Below are 21,409 nucleotides of genomic sequence, written 5' to 3'. Positions count from 1 at the left end.
CGGTCATAGAGTGCTTTCTGGCGTTGTTGACGTGTCAGCAGGTGGTGATGAATCTGAGAAGTAGACCTAGGCTGTGGTTCAAGGAGGCTCTTGGAAATTGGCAGTCTTGTTCTAAGCTTTCTACTCATAAGAAGTTCTGCTGGGGATTCATTCATTCCACTGATAGGGGAATTACGGAACTCTAATAAAGCGAGGAATGCATCCTCTTTTGACTCATCAGCTTTCCTTAGTAACTACTTAACGGTCTGTACGTTTCTTTCCACAAGACCATTTGATCTCGGGTAGTGTGGAATTGAGGTTACCACTTCTATCTCCCACTTACTGGCAAAGTCCTTAAATTTCACACTATTGAAAGGCATGTTGTATGCGATTAGCCTCTCAGGGATTCCATGACATGCAAACATATCTTTCATGGCCAAGATAACTGCTTCACTATTCTTACAGGAGAGGCGGGCTACTTCAGGATATTTGGAGAAATAGTCAACTACAAGCAGATAGTCTTTCCCTTTTTAGTAGAAAATGTCAGCTGCAACTGTTGCCCAGGCTCTCTCAGGGACCTCTTGAGGAATCAACGGCTCCCTCTGGTTGCTTTGCTGGTGTTGCTGACAGGTACTACACTTGGATACCAAATCGTCGATCACACTATTGATACCTGGCCAAAACACTGCACTTCTGGCTCGCGCTCTGCACTTCTCTATCCCCAAGTGAGCAGCGTGTATGCGTTGAAGTATTTCGGGTCGCAGGCTATGGGGAACAATTATGCGATCACCCTTGAACATTAACCCCTCGTAGCAGCTTATTTCATATCGGTAGTTCCAGTAAGGTCTTGTCTCAACTGGTGTCTCTACTTTAATCTGCGGCCAACCACTCATGACAACTTTCTGCAACTGTTGAAGTTCAGGGTCACTCTCAGTTCTGTCCCTCAACTTGTGAAACATCATCTCCGACAAATGTCCAGAGTCCAGGACATGAATTTCAAACTCATCAGGTTGGTCTGTACCGTTGTGGGGTAAATATGCTCTGGAGAGTGTATCAGCTAAGGGCAGTTTGCTGCCAGGTATATACTTAACCTTAACCGCGTAAGGCTTAATCCTAAGAATCATTCTTTGAAGGTGAAGGGGTGCTTGATGTATGGGCTTCTTCAGGATTGCTTCCAACGGTTTATGGTCGCTTTCAACCGTAATCTCCCGTTGCCCATATAAATAATCATGAAACTGTTCACACCTAAAGATGATCGCCAGCATTTCCTTCTCCATCTGCGCATAATTTTCTTGGCTGGGAGTCAGGGCTTTGGATGCGTAACCAACTGGGTGGTCATTCTGCAGAAGGACAGCACCAACCCCTTTTGAGCTTGCATCAACAGACAGGGTCACTGGTTCTTTCAGGTCAAAGAACTTGAGGACTGGAGCTGATGAGATTGAAGTTTTCAGACTTGTGAATGCATCATCCTCTACTTGTTCCCAGGACCATTCGACATCTTTCTGGAGCAGCTGGCGAAGTGGGGCACTCTTCTGAGACATGTTTGGAATGAACTTAGATAACTACGTTAGCACACCCAAGAATCTCCGTAAGTCTTCACGATTGGCTGGGGTTGGCATAGCAATTATTGCTTCAACTTTATTGGGGTCTGGCTTAACACCATCTGCACTCAACACGTGGCCCACATAATGAACTTCGGATACTCAAAAATGGTATTTCTCCCTGTCAAGCTTGAGGTTACGCTCACGGCAGCGGTCCAACACCTGTCTAAGCCTCACATCATGCTGCCCCACATCTTTTCCCCACACAACCAGATCATCCACAATTACCTCAACACCGTCAATGTCCTGAAACAAATGAGACATAACATTTTGGAACACTTCTGGAGCCGATGCTATCCCAAATGGCAAACGTGTATAGCTATACCGGCCAAATGGGGTGTTAAAGGTAGCTAGCTTGTTACTGTCCGTGGCTAGTTTAACCTGCCAAAAGCCATGGTTAGCATCAAGGACACTGAACACTTTTGCACTGGGCATTCTGCTAATCACATCTTCCACGGTCTGCATGGGAAAATGTTCGTGCATGACGGCACGATTGAGATCGCTAGGATCCATGCACACTCTGAGTTTGTTATTCTTCTTCTTAGCAACAACAAGACTATGTACCCAGGCAGTGGGTTCTGTACATTTCTTAATGACTCCCAGCTTTTCCATTCTCTGAAGTTCCTCTCTAAGAGGTTCGCGAAGGGCCACAGGAATCCGATGGGGAGGGTGCACAACAGGGGTGGCATTGGGATCAATTTGAATCTTGTACTGGATGCCTTTGATCTCACCCAAGCCCTCAAACATGTCTGCATATTCAGATTCCAGGTTCTCTTCTTCAAGGCGGTAAATTCTCTTTATCAGGCCTTTATCGAGACAGGACTTCAATCCAAGAATGGATGGTAGATCTTGCTCAACAAGTATGAAGTCTATCACTGTGAATTTTCCCTTATACTCGCAAGTTAGGCTGACCTTGCCGCAAGGTGTGATTCGATGTCCGTCATACACTTTTATTTTGGCTTTGCATTGGCAGGACTGTCTGGGATCCACTGGAAGCCGATCAAACAACGACTTGGAGATGACATTACAATCAGCCCCCGAATCTATTTTGAAATTCACATTGGTATTGACGATCTTGAGCGAGACGTGCCACCTGTCTTTAGAAGGATCTTCCGCACTGGACTCCACTGAGAAAGTTAGCAAATCGGCTTTGTTGTCACTGCACTCCGATTCAACGACTGCGTGTACTGTTTTCCCGCCAAAATCTCGTAGTCGCTTATGGCAAACATTCGCAAAATGATCCTTCTTCTGGCAGTAGTCACACGTTTTTCCGAAAGCAGGGCAGGAGCCCCACGAGTGGGAAGAACCACAAAACGTGCACTTTCCTTTTTGTGAGCCCGAACCTGGTCTTGAGCGACGCGAAGGGTTCTTCTTCAATCTGTCGCTGCCGCCGCCTGCTTGAATTACATTCACGGTCGAATTTGCATTGTTTTGCTCCGTAGGACCCATTGCTTTAATCTGTTCTTTCGAAGCCTCGCACGATCTTGCCATAGAAATTGCTTTTTCCAGTGTAAGCTTCTCGTCTCTCAGTAAGCGTTCCTAACTTGAAGATCTCGTCTACTAAACATGAATTTGTCTCGCAACATGTCATCAACCGGCGACGGGTACTCGCAAGATTTCACTTTGTTTTTCAAGCGTGTGACAAACTGATCCACAGTTTCGGAATCTTCCTGTGTTATCTGCCAAAACTGATACCTCTCGAACACTACGTTTTTCCTGGGGTCACAGTACTGCTCAAACTGCTCAAGGACTTTGTCCAGCTTGTGCTTGTCACCTTTGGCAAACTGAAATGTATTGAAGACCTCAATGGCGTCTTCTGCAAAGTTTAGCAATATAGCAATCTTGACCTCATCAGCTTTGTTTCCTTTTCCCAAAGCAGTTAAGTAGATATCAAACTGCTGCTTAAATCGCCGCCAATTTTCTGATGTGTTTCCATCGAGACTCAAGGCGCTAAGCTTGTGAAAACTATCCATAGTTTACTCCTGACACCATGTCAAAAGATAGGAGTCGAAAAGCAAAGCAAAAACCGCGTGCGAGCCATTATGTAGTAATGTCATAGAGCATGCGTGTCACGCATGACGTCCCAATGTGACAGTGACTGCAGATGGTGCAGATATTGAAGTAGCTGTAGATGTTGGTGGTAAATTGACTGTTGATGAAGGTGTAGAAGTGGCTGTAGATGTTGGTGGTACAAGGGTTGCAGATGCTGAAGGTGTTGAAGAGGCTCCAGATGTTGGTGGTAAACTGACTGTGGACAATGAAGATGTGGAAGTGGATGTGGATGATGAAGTGGAAGATGACAGAGCTGTGGTGAGAGAACAGGTTATGCATGTACATGTAGTGATCAAATGTCTATAATCTATAAATTTTATAAATTTGACTGGAAGTGGGCTTTTAGGAGATTGTTGCAAGTGTTTGTGGATACCATTATGACATAAAAGCCATCAAACTTTCAATTGTTTCATGTTAAGGTATGCATTTTGATATAGCCAGCCTCTGTTACTCCATTAATATTTGGAAAATTGCAGTAGTCATGCACATCACTATTCCTAGGGTGATGAGGTAACAAATGACCAATTTCTTCTGAAAGTTCTGTGTAGTACCGGAGGTTTATTATTTTCCTATTAATTTGTGCTAGAAGTTGCAAGGGTGCAGGGAAAGACACCTTACTTAGATATTAAATAAATAAAGTATCGAGTATAAAGACAAGGTCATAGAAAACTAAATTAAATTCAATTCAATTATGACAGAAAGATTGCCCAAGACATAATTATGCTCCATTTGACGATAACAATTTAAACACATTGTGCATATGTAAGGTTTGTTGACATAAGTAACACTTCAAATATACACAGACCTTGACTTAGTAGAAATATAAAGATCTTTTTCCTTCTACTTCCACCAAAGTGGTTCATGAGCTGCACGCCACTTTGAAGGGCAGTTGCCTCTGTCCTCATTGCATGCCCTCTCGCATACGATGTTATTATTTCCAAGCTAGTGTAATAAAGTAATGAAAGAAAGGTGATTGTAGTTACCCACACTAACTTTTTCTGTTTAATTGAATTGAACTCTGGGTTTATTTCTGCAAGGTACATACATTAATTTTGCATGCACTGTGACATTATTTTGTTTTAGTGGTATTTGCTTAGATTGTAACAATGACAGAAACATTGCACAGTATGTCACATGAAAGAGTATTGTAAGTTTAAATAATTCAATGTGCAGTGGAACAAGGAAGATTATCATCTAAGATGTTCTTAAGAAAATTGGCCAACATTTCATTTAATTTTTTTATCTTGTCATAAATGATTGCAAACTGGCAAGTTGTTCGAAGTGTTGCCTTGTAACCAATTTTAAATGCAATAAATCCTCTCACTTGGCGAAAAATTCTCAATGTTATTAGTAATTGCAAGACATCTAAAGGATTATATATTATAGCAACCTTAGTTTTCTTTCATTCACCTTTACAGCCAATCTCGCCTCTTTTATTACGGTATTTCTCATTCTTTTCCCTGGAACCATTTTTCTAGCCTACAATACAGATTATGTAGGCAGCAGCACTTACCTGCTAAGGTCTTTTCTTGTAAGGGGAGGAAATGCTCTCACCAGTAATTCTCCGATTTGGGAAGAGCTGTCGTCCTTTGTAAATGATAAATCAGAAATCCGCTTGGCGGTAGTGAGCCTGCCCAGCTCAGTCTTGTTTGGCACACTTCTGTGCTGTTTATCCAGAAAGACAACAGTTCTTTGGAAAGCGCGCTTGCTGTGGTTCATCTCGTAGAGTTGAAGGCTTAATCTAAAAGACTTAAGTGCTTGCTACACTAATATGTCCTTCGATGATGCGAAACCACGCCGCAAATGAAACTGACCGACGTGTATATGATTTATGTCCTAATAAAAGGCTTTTGTTTCACGGCACACCCATGTCACCTAGGCCTGTCGCTACGGGACATTTATATTCATAGTTAAACAATTTTGGGATCGTTTCCTGCAAATGCGCTAAACACAATTTTTTATTTGTCCAGTTGTTCTTTAGTTACATCAAACGGGCAAGTGACCCTTTTCTAGGAAATGGTGTGCACACATTAACACTCATACATGCAGAATGGAAACTTTATTGTTTGAACAGGAACTTGAGACCATGCATGGGTAACTGCCATTTCGCGGATCGATTGCTACCAGATCAGTATCAATTGTTATTGATGAATACGTGTCAAATTGTCCAGGAAATACACATTACCCATTGAGGTCCACAAGGTAATATATATCGTTTACTTATCAGTTAATCTTGGTTATTTCAACAAATTAAAAGCAGATATCACTTGGACTAGATCACTCGGCTGCCTTATTCATTGCCAGATTCGCTATGTCTCATGAGCATTTTGAGTTTACTTCTCCTCTTGGTGCGCTATTTAACTGTTCTGTATAGTAAGTCTTTTTTTGTTTTCTTATTACTGCGATGATTTTTATCTGTCAGCAACTGCTTGTTTTCGCTGTCACGCATCGACAGAGAGATCTTCAGTGCATCAGTTAAGAAATTTCAATGTTATAGGAGATAAGTTAAGAAATAACTCTCTAATTTTTAGGTCTCTTTGTTTTCCAAACTTAAGATATTTGTCGAAATGTTTTGCGCAAATTTAAAGAGTCTAGTATGGAGTCACTACGGTGGCCCAGAAGGCTCAACGCAAACAAAAAATATACTGCAGCAAATAAAAAATATACTGCAGCAAATAAAAAATCAAAACGTAAAGAAAAAAAGTACCGCAGCAAATAAAAAATGCAACACAAACAAAAATACTGCAGCAAATAAAATATGCAACGCAAATAAAAAAAATAAAACGCAAACAAAAAAATTGGAACGCAACATCAAGGAAGACTGGGTAATAGTTGTTAGTTTCCCGCCAACACTCGTTTCATCTCTTGCTGGTTCACCTTTCCGAAACCATGTTTTGCAGCGAACTTATGACAGTACCATGCTGCTCCTTATAAAAATCGATAATAACTGTATTTTCATACCCTTGATGAAAGTAATCTATAATCCTACACAGATCGCTTTCATCCATAGCCAAAAGCGAGTTCCAGTTCATGCTGTTTTGGCTATTGACATACAAAATTTCTGCCAAAAAGGTTCTTTATTACTAGGTTCTTACACACAGGTTTTAGCTGTATTCCAAAAACACTTGACCTTCAATTCCGGTTTTTTTTCTTGTTTTTTGGTGTGTCTGTTTTTTGTTTGTTTTCAGAACCTTGTGAATTTCGAATGGGCTTTTTTTTTTTTAAACTTGAAACGTTTGCACTTCCAAGAGTCATTGCCCAGCAAAAACGCAACTCTAACGTCGGCACTTGACGAGCAAAAAACACAGCAGAGTATTCTTGTTTAAAGCCTAGCCGCCAAGCGGTCTACAGTTCACCCGGTTGGTGTTCAAACACAATGTTTTTTTACTCTCTAATCGAACCCTATCTCTAATTGCTATCCGAATCTCTCTATACGTTTCTTTTGGCACCGGGAAGGACAATTGGTTTCCCTAGCAGAGTTTTCTGGGTTGGCAATCGTTTCCTACCTTCTCGTGATATTCTTGAATGACTCGGCTCTACCACCGTGGAGAGAAAGCGTATGCTTGTCGCTCTCAGGGTTTCAAAGGGTTTGAATGGTGGCAGTCTGCTCAAAGCAGCCAGAGAAGACCTGGGTGAGAATTCTCTGTTCCTCCTCAGGGTCGTCCCACTGCAAATACCACAACCATTTCTGGTCCTCGCCACGAACACATCTTTGAAGGAGAAAGATGAGGGCGGCCAGCTGGCTCTGGCGGTCCTCATGGTGACCAATGGCTGTGCCCACCTTGGACAGGTGACTCCAGACATCTCTCCAGCCTCTCTCAAGTTGCAAGTGCTTCAGCGGCAGATACAGCATGCAAAGGAAACCCGCGTTGGCCACACTTCGAAGCTTGGTCACGGAACAGCCAAGAAGCTCGCGCAATGCATGGACAAGGGATGGCCTTCTCTCCTCGGGGGTTTCGCCAGAGTTCAGCAGACGTGTGATGGAGGGGGCAAGTTCCAGCATGGCAGCCAAGTGTGGGTTACACTTCAGGCCAAGTCCCACGAGTGTGAGTGGGTCCAATTTGTTCATCAACTGGCACACGATGCAGTCCTGGTTCAAGCACTGCTCTACGACTCCCTCGACCTCCCCGCCTTCCTTCGTCGCATAGACAGTACAGGCAGTTTTCATCGTCTTCACCTTGCGAGGGGTGCACTGCTGGTTCTCCCAGGCATGTGCAGTTTCGTTTTGAAGTGGTCCATAACGAGCACACTTTGGCTGCGACTGTTTGAACGTGTACCTCTTGGTAGCTCTCCTGTGCCGTACTCTGCCTCTCCTCCTTGGTGGCTCATGCAACCTACCGCTGAAGAAAGAGAGAAATGAAATGAAAACATGGGTCCATCTAGTCTCCCAGTGACTCGGTCTAGCCATAACCCCATCTAGACTCAAGATCTCGCCGATAAATTCTCCTTACTCTCTGACGTACAGTTCCCCATCACGAATTTGGTGCTGTATATCGTATCATAATTCCTTCAGTGACTCGTTTCTTTTATTCTCATTCCAGCTTACCGGTGTGGGGTCACAGGGCTGGTTGGCTCTCTAGAACTGTTCAAGCCTGTCCAGGGATTCCTCACTGGGAATGCGCGAAGCACGGATTCCTGGCAGGGCTAGAAGGGCTTGTCGAGGATCTCCTGCAGGGGGCGGCGGAGAGGTGGCCTCTCATGGCTCTTGGCCACTGACATGCAAGGTACTTGTCTCCTGGGGGAGCACGGCCCACCGTGGAGTTGTCCATCTCCTACTCTGTCGATAGCCAGAGCTGCCGCTCTCCGGGCCTTGCCGGCTTTGCCGGTGCGGCTCTGTTCCTGGCCCAGCCCCAACACCGAGCTCCTCGATCACAACGGTGGTAGACATGAAACACTGAACCAGACTCTCCACGTGCTGCCTGATGCCGGTGTCGTGTCCCTCAGTGCCCAGTCCGCCCAGTCCGCCCGGTGGCAAGGTTTGCAACTCTCCAGCAATGTCCCAGTCCACCGACAATTGAGACTCTACGTCAGAACTGCTTCCTGCCTCGTCTTCCTCTGACTTTGGTGGAGACTGGAGCAGGAGTTGCTGCCAGTGATCTGTGGAGGTCCTCCTCAGGCCTTTTGCCTGCTCAGTTGTCAGGGGTGTTAGGGTCAAGAAGTCTAGGCCAAATTGCATCATCAGATCGACCAGGTGGGCCGGTTTGTCGTGTCTGCCAACGTGTTTTATCGCACTGGTGCGAGCCAACATCAGTTCGCATGTGGTCAACCCCAGCCCCTCGAGCATCGTTTGTGAAGTGAAGGCAGCTTTGTCTCCTGCAAGATTGAAGCAAGAAAAAGAATGAGAAATTAAAAACAACGCAAGACGCAACAAAACAAAGAAAAAAAGAAAAATCGAAAAAACCCCGGGGAAAAAAAGCAGAAACGTAAAAGAAAAAAAGCAAGGGAAAACAAAAAACAGAAAAGAGACAGACGAACAAGCAAGAGGGCTTCTCTTTTTACAGGGGCCCTGTATAAGAAAACCATTACAGATGGGGAGACTGATTGTGGACTGTTTGTCTTACCTGTAGACATGCTACACACTGCGTGATTGGAGATATGCGCTGCAACCACAACATTTCCTGGCAGCAGGCCCCCATGAGAGTGGGCTATTAGTCAATGTGGGAAGCTGTGTGTGCATTCCGTGGAGATGTCACTCCAGTAAGGGGCACGAATATGCATGACGTTGCCAAAATCGTCCACACGGAGATCTTCCAAATCATGGTCGAACCACTCATTTCCCATTTGCATTTTATCGCTCAGGGCACGGCCCGCCTGGTGGAATATGGTGTCTTTGGAGAGCTCACCCCTCATCTCCTGGCTTCTGTCGGTAGAGCGCGGCTGTTGCTCGCACCATTTTTCTCGGCTGGCCACGTAGCAGGCGCAATAGTCCCAGCACTGGTGTAGGTCTCTGAATTGAACTGATCATCAACATCCTCTGGGAAAAGCCCCTGTGGCAGCCTTAAGCTGTCAAAGAGGAACAGCTGGAAGTTGAATGCCCTGCGTTCTTCTGGAGATACGGCTAGACCAACTGGGAAGTACAGTCTGATCAGCCGGCTGGTAGACGGGCGTTCCTGTCATGCTCTAATGCTGTTGTCGAGGGCCATGGGTGTGGCCAGAGAGTCCCACTCCACCATCGAGCTGTCATCAAGAAACTCTTGGCTGTGTGTGACAAAAACAAAAAAAATTGAAAAGACATCACCGCGAGGGTACCCCACTGACATGCACTTCTGGTGACTATTGTTAGTAGATTCTTAGTTGCTTGTTTCGTTTTTGTGTTTCCTTCAGCCTTTTTAATATGCCGTCGATCGTTCGTACACGTAACGAGTCTCTTCTTGTTGAAAATCCATGAACCCCTCCACTCCCACGATGTCAGTCTGCTCAACAATTCTCAAGGCGTCGGCGAGACGAGGAGAAAATGTCTATTCTTAGATCGATTTTAGAATGATGTCACTGATCCACAAATTGTTACTATGAACCGTCACTAGTACTGTTGTTTCTATCACCATCGTCACTGGAGTGAAAGGGTTCATTCTCATTCCAGAAATGCAATGGTTTGACCATCAAGTTATCGAGCCAAGTTAGCCTTCAAATGCCTCGGATATCCCTCATTAGCAACTAAACGACTGCGTTAATTAACCCTTGGACTCTCCCAGAGGTGATTTGCATTTAACTTCTCCCTATAGTATCCCATACATTTATCCCGTTAACCAGCTGGTGAGAATACTGCAATTAATCAGGCAGGTCCAAGAGGGTGGCTTACCTTGATTGAGCACCAAATTTTCGTGACCAATACACCGATATCACGCACCGCCATCTTGGATCGAGTGCCGCACCAAAACGAGGGTGGACGGGCATGCGGTCATTTGGAGGGTTGCGTTACATGGGGTTTGAGTGGAAATAACTCGCAAATATGGCTCACGATCATTGCTGTGTAAATTACTGTACGAACGACAAACGAAACGAAAGTGGTCAGAATTTGTCGTTTTTCAACTTTCCTAAAAATTCTTCACAGAGATCGAAGTGGATTGCCGCGATAAAGCGAGATGAAGGGACGCTTTTTCAGGTGAGTGTCGAGTCGTGACTACAGCGAGCTGTCAAACGCACGTGTGCACTTTTGATATATATGTTCGGGAAGTTTTTCGATTTAAGACTCAGTTAGTTCCCGTCTTACTTGCTTCTTACACGTGAATTGCGTACTCGATTCATATCCAGAGGAACTATAGACTCATTACATTAGATTTTGGTCGATTTTGGCTGAAACTGTCAAACGCACATGGCACCGGTTTGTTTGTTTTCATTGACTCGAATATGATTATTAATATTCCATGAGATTCTCCCTTGTTATCAGCGATTTAATTCAGAGTGTTAAACTTGTTTCCTAGATCAAGAAAGGCTCTACTCTAGTGTGTTCTGCTCACTTCAAGCCAAGCGATATGTTTAAGACTATAACAGGGCTTATACGTCTGAAACCAGGAGTTGTGCCTTCGCAGTTTCAGTGGACAAAGTCCAGCCAAGACCGCCCACAAAATAAACTACAAGAGTTAAAAACTATGGCAGAACAGCAAGAACAAGAGGAGCGACGACAATCTTTGGTCGATTCATTCCAGCAGGATGTCAAAATGGAGGAAGGGGAGACTGGATCAGGAGGCCAGGGAGCCAGTGCTAGTGATGAGCAAATGGAAGAAATGGCTACAGACGAACCGGAAAACGAAAACATAGAACCCGCCGAATTGAGTGCAGTGGAACAAATTGAAATCCTTAAAGCACAAATCAGTGATTTAGAGCAACAGGTGGAAGATCTAAAAGGGACCAGGTTTGGAGCTGAAAACATTTCCAAAGATTCTGAATTGCTGACATTTTACACAGGCTTTGTATCAAAGGAACGATTTCATAGCTTTTATAGCTGGGTTGAACCTTATGCTAAAACCATGATAAAATGGTCCCAGATTCAGCGTGAACGAGGCAAAGAAAACTACAAGCGGAGGCGCAGCAGTGGCAATTTTGCATTGTCACTCTATGACCAACTGTTTTTATTTATGATCAGACTAAGGTTGGGATTGCTGGAGACAGACTTAGGAGTAAGATTCAATATTAGCACAAGTACTGTCAGCAGAATCATTTTAACTTGGGCAAATTTTCTGTATACAATGCTTGGCCAAGTGGCAATTTGATCCACAACTGCTCAGATAAAAAATAGTATGCCTCAGTGCTTCAAAACCACATACCCTAAAACAAGGGTTATCCTAGACTGCACTGAGATCAAAGTCCAAAGGCCTAGCTCTAAGGTTCTGAACTCAGAATTTTACTCTGCATACAAGTCGCATACCACCCTTAAATGCCTCGTGGGAATAGCTCCTCATGGTGCAGTAACATTTGTAAGTTCTTTATATCAGGGAAGTATATCAGACAAAAGAGATAACAAGGCGTAGTGGAATTTTGTCACTTATCGAAGAAGGAAACGAGGTCATGGCAGATAAGGGTTTTCTGATTCAAGATTTATTACAACCCCTAAAAGCTACATTGACAATCCCTCCTTTCCTGTCTAAGACAAAGTCTTTGCAGTTGACCTCAAAAGAAGTAACAGAAACACAACAAATTGCCCGCCTCCGTATTCACGTCGAGCGAGCAATCAGACGAATCAAAGAATACCAAATTTTTGAAAAAGTTTTGCCACTTTCGTTGGCTGGTTCAGTAAACCAAATATGGACAATTTGCTGCCTTCTCACAAACTTTAGAGGGCCACTATATTGAAACTATAACTTGCCTGTTAGTATTGTGTAGTTCCATTACATTTCCTTACCCCCCCCCACAAGAAGATTTTAGGATAGAGGTGGTGCCCCCTTGTAAGGGAGGTTCGAAATCACATTCTCTATACAGCTCACATGAGTTGGTTACATGTACTTAGTCCAAAAATCCTAAATCCTTTCATAAATTATTTGTCTCTGCTGCTGCAGCATACATCCTATTTCAAGCACTTATCAAAACATTAGGCTTAGTCATACAGATTTTTTTAACTATGCCTCACAAAGCAGGATATGCCCCCACTTTTTTTTTTACAGTTCAGGGAGGAGGTATTCAAAATAAAATTTGTCTAATTTCATCTTCATCTCTGAACAAAATTCTGCATCAAACCTCACTCTTTCTAAATGAAAGTCAGATTTACAATAAACATAAAAATCTACCCATTCACAACCTGTCAACATCATCTGTCCCATGATCTGGTAGTAATAGCTATGTGTTTTTCGAAGTTTATAAACCCCATTTACACATTTCAGATATTTCAGCTGCGAGATTGAATCCGTAATAGGGCACTTGATTTCCAGCAGCCCCCAGGGATTGTTTTCAGAGGGATCATAGACCCTTCGATCTGGAGAGGCAGCCAGATGTGGACATGATGGGTTGATAACAATCCCGGCAGGGAAAACATTGCAATCTCCACTGTCAGCATATGCAGACGCTGCCTCTTCTTCTGTATTTATACCATGCCTCATGGCTGCAGTTTGCACAGTCTTCTTTAGTTGTCTTACTGCCAGTGATTCAAAGTCAGCCCTTCGGGCACAAACATCTTTAAATTTACTCGAAGATAGCCTCTGTGCCCTCAGATCATGCCACTTCTGAGTGTCAGACTGCTCCCTTGTTTCTTCCTCATATAAACAGGATTGTGCTTGTGAGACACTAAGCCCTTCAGCAAAGTTAAGTTCTGCCAAAGTAGGCACAAATGTATAATTGTTTTTAAGCAATGGTACACCAAAAGGCAGTGGCTCCTGTGGCCCCTCAACATTAATGTGAATTTTAGGATCATTGGTTGTGTTCTGACGTTGTTGGTATGATATAACTGAGCCATGAGCTACTCTCCCTAGTTTACTATTCACATGGTCCAAACTTTCAGTTTCTGGAACAATACTGTTTACTTGCATGTCTTCATATTGTTTGAAAATGTCTCTCATAGAATCAATGATTTTGGGTGAACCAAAATGTTCTGGAATCGGATTATACAGAGTGGACCGTACTCCATCTAACCTGCGTATTTTCTTTTTTTGTGTTGCATCATTGCTCGGTGGTTTCACTTGCTGCACCAGCACCTCTTGCACCTCGCGGGGATTGATTCCTGCTGTCCTTTGAGGAACGTGCCATGTTTGTGGTAGACTTGTTTTTTGACATGGCAGGAGGTACACTTTTTAAGCCCAGTTTTCTATAATGCTCAAGGAGGTAAACCAGCCCTATTGCATGGTTACAGAGCCCTGCACCTGCTTCACAGTTGCAGGAGGTACTGGTTATTTTAACTTCGGGAGTCCTTGATATCTCAACCTAAAAAAAATTAAATGGATAAATATCTGCTGTGAATGTGTGTGTGTATGTTTTAAGAATTAACTCGTATGAAAATTACATCAAGCAAAGTTCGAGCTGAGACAAAACTTAAGTATTATAAATAAGCTTACCTGTAACCTCCATGGCTCTTCATTTTTTTTCTGTGATTTGTAGCTTCGAGCTCTAACAATTACTTCTGTATCCTGAGTTTTTACTGAAAGCAAAGTGCGAATATGGAAGTTTAATACACTATAGATTTTGCACAAGAGATTTCGAATGGCGAATCGTGCAATAAACGAAAAAAAGCACCATCTAAGATGCCTAAAGAAGCATGCGTAGCGTGAAATCACACCAGTGTTGCAGTTAAATTTGAGACTGAAAGGAAACTTTTACCTTCGACATCGAAGATATACCCTTCGCAGAAGTTACTATAACCACGAGTTACCACCTTCTTCGGGATTTCTCCATCGGTCTCAAGCCATGTCTCGATAAAAGAGGCGTCAAAAAACGGAACATTGCGGAGAGATTTCGACCACGCAGCAGAAAATCCACCTTCAGCCATATTGGCTAAACAAGCATGTCGTCCAGGATGCCCGTCCAGCCTCGTTTTGGTGCGGCCCTCGATCCAAGATGGCGGTGCGTGATATTGGAGTATTGACAACGAAATGTGTCGCAGCTAGAGGGGAGAATTAACAATCAGATCTGGAGAGTCCAAGGGTTATATATACTCGGGGTGCATTTCTGTGGTGACAGTTCATAAATAAAAGTTGTGACGTATCACAAACTGAAATACATTGATGTAAGTACTCTAACTTCTAGTGGCGAGTCAAACTGGTCGGCGACAGGACCAACTGACCCGGTGACTAAGGGGCCGACTATTTAACTTCTGGGGTGGGGGGGAGATTTTGAAAGACATTTCATGCAGCCCAAATGTAACAGAAAAAATGTACCAAAAAATCGGAAAAAGAAAACTATCCTGCACAGCAGATTGCTTGAAAAAAGAAAAAAATTTCTTGATGACCGCCCTCTCCCCCCTCAACAGTTAAATGGTCGGCGCCTAAAGGTGTCATGAACGAACAGGTCTTCACAAACACTTCATTACCGCCAAATTCGCTCCACTGTTGTCGAATGGCGCTTTGTATCAATGGAATTGCACATAAAAAAAATGATTTCAAATGGTAAATGTACCTTGCTTCTCCCATGACATCATCTGGCCCCTCCTTGTCACTATCGTGCCGAGTCACACGGCCGCTGTTGTAAGAGAAGACAGGAGTGCTGATTGAGATTGACCTACGTCATATTTTGATGTTCCACTTCTCTCCAGTGCCGCATTAAATTTGGTAGGCAAATCAAAGGAGTTGGTCCCGGGAATCAAAAGCGACAGCCATTGAATCGTTGAAAAGAAAAACAAAACAAAACAACAAAACAACAAAACAAAAATGTTTGAAAAAAGAAAAAGAAATAAAAAAAGGTGATTTGAGATTGAAATGCTTTTGATTTCAGTTTTTGCTCTTGCCTCCACTTCTCCATTGAGCACAAGATCCCTTTGCTGTGTGCTGCTGCTCAGCAGTTTGTAGTTAAAATACTTTCAAAAGAATTCAAAAATGGAATCGGTCCAGGGGGGAACAGAGTGCCCAAAGTCAAAGAGTCATCCGAGAATTAAGTTAAGATCAGCACAAACAAGCCAATTACCACGGATTAATACAGGACGTTTTAAGAATTTCCATTTGAATGGAATCAGGCTAAGTAACATTCTATATCCTATGTTTCCATTGATTTTATATCATTATTGTAAGCGATCTATACATCTTTACTCTCTGTAACGTTCGTAATGTATTTTAATGAGCGAACTAAAGACACAACAACATTACCATTACAATTACAATTAAATGCACAAGAAGAAAATAGAGGCTGAACCCTAACCTGGTGGCCTCTCCAGAGTTGCAGACGCACTTTCGCCCCTTGATCTCTTTGTCCGTTTGCTTCTTGGGGGCATGTGGAAATCTTCTTGCTCCCTCAGAGTGCACTTGGCGATATGAACTCTTCTTCGCCCAGCTTATTGACTTTACTTGGAACGTTCGATCTCTCGTAGTGGAGATCACATTATTTTATTTGCACTACGCAACAGAAAGCGTCTAAGGTATTTACAGTCCAGCTATCACGTTTAACTGTATCGCATGTTGGATGACAGGGAACGAACTCAGATATGTGAAAGGAAGCAAATGTGCTCTTAGCTGGAAAGGAAACACGGTCTCAAAACAAAAGCACACGCGTGATTGGCACCGGAAGTCAGATTCTCCCCCGGTGTTTCTTCCTTTTTTGTTAGTGTTTTCTGCCTGTCTGCCTGTTTGTTTTGTTTTTCTGTTTGTTTTTTGTTTGTTTGTGTACCATATTATAGGAAATTAACAATGCATGTAACGCGAATTTCAAAAATTCGCGTTAATTTTATGTATCTTAATTTACCTCATTGTTAATTAAAATGACGCTAATTGAAAGCATCGTTATTTAAAGACACCTTTATTATAAGCAAAGCTACAATTCCTCCACGTCACCGTCAGAGTCGGTTGACGCATCATCATTTAATATTAAGTTTAAAATGTCCTTAGATTCATCAGTGTAGCGATCGTTTTCTCCGAGGGGATAACTCACTTCAAATTTCTTGCGCAAAATGTCTATCGCATTTTTGTCATCCCATTTCACGGTCATCGCAATAGGTATTTCTAATCCACCTTGTACAAGTGGAGATGGCTTATATTTTATCGCTGTGACCTCTCCTTTTATGACAGCTTCTCTCTGCAGTGCGTGCCAAATATATCGGCTCAATTCTATTGGAATATGTCCGACCGTAGAAGGAAATATGGTTCCTGACAATATTGTTTGCCCAGCAACTGCAAACTGGTTGTGTTTATTGTCTTTCTCTTGCTTGAACGTGAGCTGTTGCTTTAAAAATGATTTCTAGCTTGTGCGATACACATGATAACCTCTTAAAGTAGTGTTGAATTTCAATGTGGGAACGGCATCATCCATACTTGTACCACTAATTATTTCACTGGCCTACTGAAATGAAGAACCGAGCTCTTTAGGCTTGCACAGCGATTACCTTTATCTTCAATGGTCAACAGTTTTCCAGTCTGAGAGGGAACACATGAAGACTGGAATTTGTGAACCTGTGAGGACACATGCCGTTTTCGAGACGGAAAGCCACTAAAGTGCAAGATGTGATTTGATTGGTGGATTTCGATCCTTCATGTTCAATTTTATATGAGCGGGGAAAGCCGCAACTTAAGCGCAAATGCACCAGACATGTCAATCCTAATGTATTTCACAAGAGAGGGATCAAATACACAAGGCATTATTCTTCCTAGCAGTGAAGAATCTGGATTTTTTCATTCAGAATATGTCAGCATAGTCATAGAAGTGCAGTCTATGCCACAAGTCAAGGGAAAGAGAAAGATCTACCGCGAAGATGAGAAAATGAAAATTGCCAAATATGCCAATAGCCATGGGACCGTAAACGCTATAAAACATTTTAGAGGAGACTTCTCAAACCTGACTGCACTCTACGACCCTGGGTGGCGAAGTATCGACTTGAAGCGAAAAAGACAAGTTCGAGTGACTGTATTCAAATCTCTGAGAGAAGAGGGAGACCCTTACTGCTGCCTGATGAGCTTGACAGAAAGCTCCGAGCGTTCATTGTCAGCACAAGGACTGCAGGAGGGACTATCAACAAGCATGTTATTTATGGCATTTTGATGGGTCTCATTAAGAGTGATCTCGGAAGATATGGTCAGTATTTAAATTTTGTGATGACCAACGGTTGGTTACAGTCCCTGTACCAGAGAATGAAATTGACTCGAAGGATTGTAACCACGTCAAGGCCAAAGCAACTTGGCTCAAAGTAAAGGCAACGTTTCTACATGATATAGTGTCCGCTATAGTTGAAGATGAAATTCCCGATAAACTTATTCTAAATGTTGACCAAACACCGTCTAAGTTCGTATCCACGGATAACGTCACGATGGCAGAGAAGAGTTCTAAGCATGTATCCAGATATGGGAGTAATGACAAATGTGGAATTACTGTTACTTTGGAGGAAATGTTGAGTGGACAAATATTACTGGTAAGACAAGCCGTTCACTGCCGCATGTCGAATTTCCAGCCGGGTTCTTTTTGAGTTACAATGAAAAGCACTGGAGTAACGTAGCCGAAACAATGGCTCTGGTAAATAAAATAATTTACCCGTATGTCACTTAAGTCAAAGAAGAGTTAGGCCTCCCCGAAACTCAAAAGGCATTGCTAGTATGGCATGCGTTCAAGGCACAAAGTACAGATAAAGTCTTGAGCGAGCTGGAAAGGCTAAACATAAACGTTGTCGCAGTACCAAAGAACATGGCTCATCTGTTGGAGCCTTTGGATCTAACAACAAACGGATCTGTCAAGAAGATGGAGAAGCGTGGTTTCAGTGACTATTTTACATCCACTATCACTGAAACATTGGAGAAAGACCCGCAAAGAGATGTCACCACAATCGAGGTGGACCTGAAGCTTTCAATACTGAAGCCAATCCACGCCAAGCTACTTATGAGTATATATGAATTCCTGCTAGGCGAAAAGGGGAGGAAAATCATCTTGAATGGATGGAAAGCTGCAGGAATAACGGAGGCAGTAGAAAGCGCCAGGAAGGGGCGCATTCCAACCCTGGATCCATTCATGCCTTAGCATCTTATGTTTTTTGCCGGAAATAAAGAGCAAATTTTGTTGTTGGCCTTTGTTGTTTTCTAACGAAATGAGTGCGAAAAATATTAAATTCACGTCTTAATTATGCAACGTACCGCACGGAAATTCGCGTTAATTAAATGTATGTAAACATAACTTTTGGAAAATTCGCGTTAATTTTATGACGCGTAAATTTTGTTCGCGTTATTAACATGCTTCGTTATATTCCTATAATAAGGTATCTTTCTTTGAAACCCAGGTCTGTTCCCCTCTTACAGTGACAAGAACTCAACCGGGGCCACGCAACGTTTTTTAGCCAATCACAAGACGAGTTTAGAACAAAAAAAATTGAAGTTCGTTCATCAGCAGATCAATCACCATAAGGGTAAAATTTCACTGTTCGTTTGACTAGATCAGATGTGAAGGTATGTGAAAGCTTATAGTTTTTTTAAAGCAATAAAATTAATATATTTTAATTTCTATTACGGTAAAGGTGAATAAATATTTACCGAATGGCGGCCGGTAATTTCGAAGACTAAACTGACTAAAGTTAAATCTACCAAATTGCGGCCAACTCACTTTATACAATATATTTTCCGAAACACGGCCTGGAATGCCGAAGGCGAGTGCTTATGTAATTTATTGAATATTGCGGCCGCGAATTTTGAGCACGAAACGGGCTTGATCAATGTAAATAACTATATCAAATTACGGCCGGCTAAACCTCAAGGCGAAACCGGCTCAACACAAGTATATTTTTAAAATATCATTGAAAAACGGCCGTATCTACAATTAAAGATGAAATAAACAATTTTAAAAAATCGAGTTTCCAGATGGGTATCTACAATTTTACCGGGAATTTTAGTAACCAATCACAAGGACAAAGAAAATTTCAAATTTAGTTTTTGCATGTATTACCGGTGGTTGATTCCGTTTGCGTTGTAGTTTGAAAGTCGGGAAGTATTTCAAACATTTACTGATTTGAGGTAAAACCGTTTCATCTTCAAAATCTCAGGCCGTGTCAATTCCGCAAATACATTTGTATTGAGTCCGTTTGGTCTTCAATATTTCCAGCCGCATTGTTCCATAAATTACATAAGCTTTCATCCTCGACATTCCAGACCGTGTTTCGAAATATATATTTTATAAGTTAACTCGTTCGTAATTTAGTAAATTTCTTTAAGTCTTATTCCTTTCAGTCTTCAAACTTCCCAGCCCCAAAATTCGGTAAGTTATACAAGCTTTCTTCTTCAAAATTCCATACCCTATTTCGAAAAATTTTTGTTATAAAAGTTTACTCAGCCGTAATTTGGTAAATTTACGTTGAGTTCGTTCAGTCTTCAAAATTCCCTGCAGCAAACTCGGTAAATTATACAAGTTCTTGTCTCCGACATTCCAGACCGTGTTTTGAAAAATAAATTTCATTGGTTTACCCAGCATTATTCTTTACTTACGTACGTTGAGGCTGTCCCGTCTTCAAAATTACCTGCCGCTATTAGGTAAATATTTATTCGCTTTTACCGTAAACGAAATAAACAACATATTTATTTCACCGTAAAAAAACTAGAAGCTTTCGCATGTCTTCACATCGACTCCAGTCAAAATAGCAGTTTAATTTGACCACTGGTGAACGAACTCCCATTCTTTTGTTCTGTACTTGTCTTGTAATTGGCTAAAAAACGTTGGGTGGCCCCGGTTGAGTTCGTTTCACTGTAATTTCCTTTTAAATGCAGCTTCTTTGCTTTTGTTTACTTCACTTTTGAAACGCGATCCGAAAAACAGGAAGGCCAATATACGCTCTTGGACAGGAGGGGAAAAGAAAAATAGTAGGATCTGCATTTCAAAATGAATCTGCCATATTTATCTATTTACAAATGTGTTCGTATCAGCTTAGATGTAGATATTAAGCTCAACTCGAAGCGTCTGTCTAAAAATTGCTGCAGGACATAAACTTCCGCATAGCAAAAAAATTAAAAAAAAAAACCCGCAAACAGGAAGCCAATACAGTCTTCAATAGGAAGTTAACGTGGCCGCTTGTTATTCATGAATTTTTTCTTTTCAAAAGGCAACCTTTTAAAGGAGATATAGGAGGTCAAAGGTCAAGTTTTCTTGTACATTCTCTGTCAAGTTTCGGTGAATGTTCGACCTTACAGGATCAAGTTGCAACTTGGATGCATCTCTCTAGTTATATTCGGGCTAAAGAAATCATTTTGGTAGTATCTTACAAAGCTAAAATACTGCGGCATGTACAAAAAATAAATTGCCATAGCTGCATTTGAGACTTTTTTATTTTTTTCTTCTTCTTCTTCTTCTAGTTCGACACTAGGAAGATAGGATGCACGATTTCAACAAAATGCGGGAAACTACATGTATAGTTGATGCTTAAGAATTCATATCTCTCGTTAGCAAGTCAAGGCTAGAGAAGTGATGTTGGTACCATTAAAAAGCTAAAAGAATTCTACCTGTAGAAAAAGATTAATAGCCCTTTTTACAGTTCCCGGCGCCATATTGGATTTGTAACCGCGCAAACACGATAGCGAGGCTCCTGGTGACCCGCGTAATACAAAAGGAGTAAATACAGCTGATCGCAATAGGCTTCTCACGTTCAATCGCTTCGAAAACAGTCGAAAATGGTGCTTGTTTACCAAGATAAGGAGATTTCAACGCTAGAGGATATCCAGAAGTTAAAAGTAAAAGATTTGAGGGAGATATTA

At 42.2% G+C, this 21,409-nt stretch overlaps 1 protein-coding gene and 1 pseudogene across 2 annotated transcripts; one reads left to right on the top strand and one right to left on the bottom strand.

Annotated features, from left to right (window-relative positions):
- Positions 1 to 10,102: 10,102 nt before the first annotated feature.
- On the top strand, positions 10,103 to 12,395 carry LOC148723641 (uncharacterized; annotated as a pseudogene). The gene is made up of 2 exons (XR_015991818.1): positions 10,103 to 10,734; positions 11,054 to 12,395. The product of XR_015991818.1 is annotated as an uncharacterized LOC148723641 (transcript).
- LOC148723640 (uncharacterized) lies at positions 12,326 to 14,563 on the bottom strand. Its single transcript, XM_088733608.1, has 3 exons — positions 14,373 to 14,563; positions 14,111 to 14,193; positions 12,326 to 13,979 (listed from the first exon to the last, which is right to left on the bottom strand). Exons 1-3 carry the CDS (start codon positions 14,539 to 14,541, stop codon positions 13,719 to 13,721), a joined length of 513 nt encoding a protein of 170 aa, XP_088589734.1. The 5' UTR covers positions 14,542 to 14,563; the 3' UTR covers positions 12,326 to 13,718.
- Positions 14,564 to 21,409: the final 6,846 nt, after the last annotated feature.

Source organism: Stylophora pistillata, chromosome 9 (assembly GCF_964205215.1).
Source record: "Stylophora pistillata chromosome 9, jaStyPist1.2, whole genome shotgun sequence".
NCBI classification, from domain to species: Eukaryota; Metazoa; Cnidaria; class Anthozoa; order Scleractinia; family Pocilloporidae; genus Stylophora; species Stylophora pistillata.
The sequence above is the reverse complement of the archived record's forward strand: the minus strand, read 5'-3'. Positions and strand labels throughout refer to the sequence as shown.

Coding starts and splice junctions, on each gene's coding strand:
- LOC148723640 (XM_088733608.1), bottom strand. CDS start 14,541: ATGGCTGAAGGTGGATTTTCTGCTGCGTGGTCGAAATCTCTCCGCAAT. Junction 14,194..14,372: donor GTATATCTTCGATGTCGAAG/GTAAAAGTTTCC, acceptor CTTTGCTTTCAG/TAAAAACTCAGGATACAGAA. Junction 13,980..14,110: donor AAGAGCCATGGAGGTTACAG/GTAAGCTTATTT, acceptor AATTTTTTTTAG/GTTGAGATATCAAGGACTCC.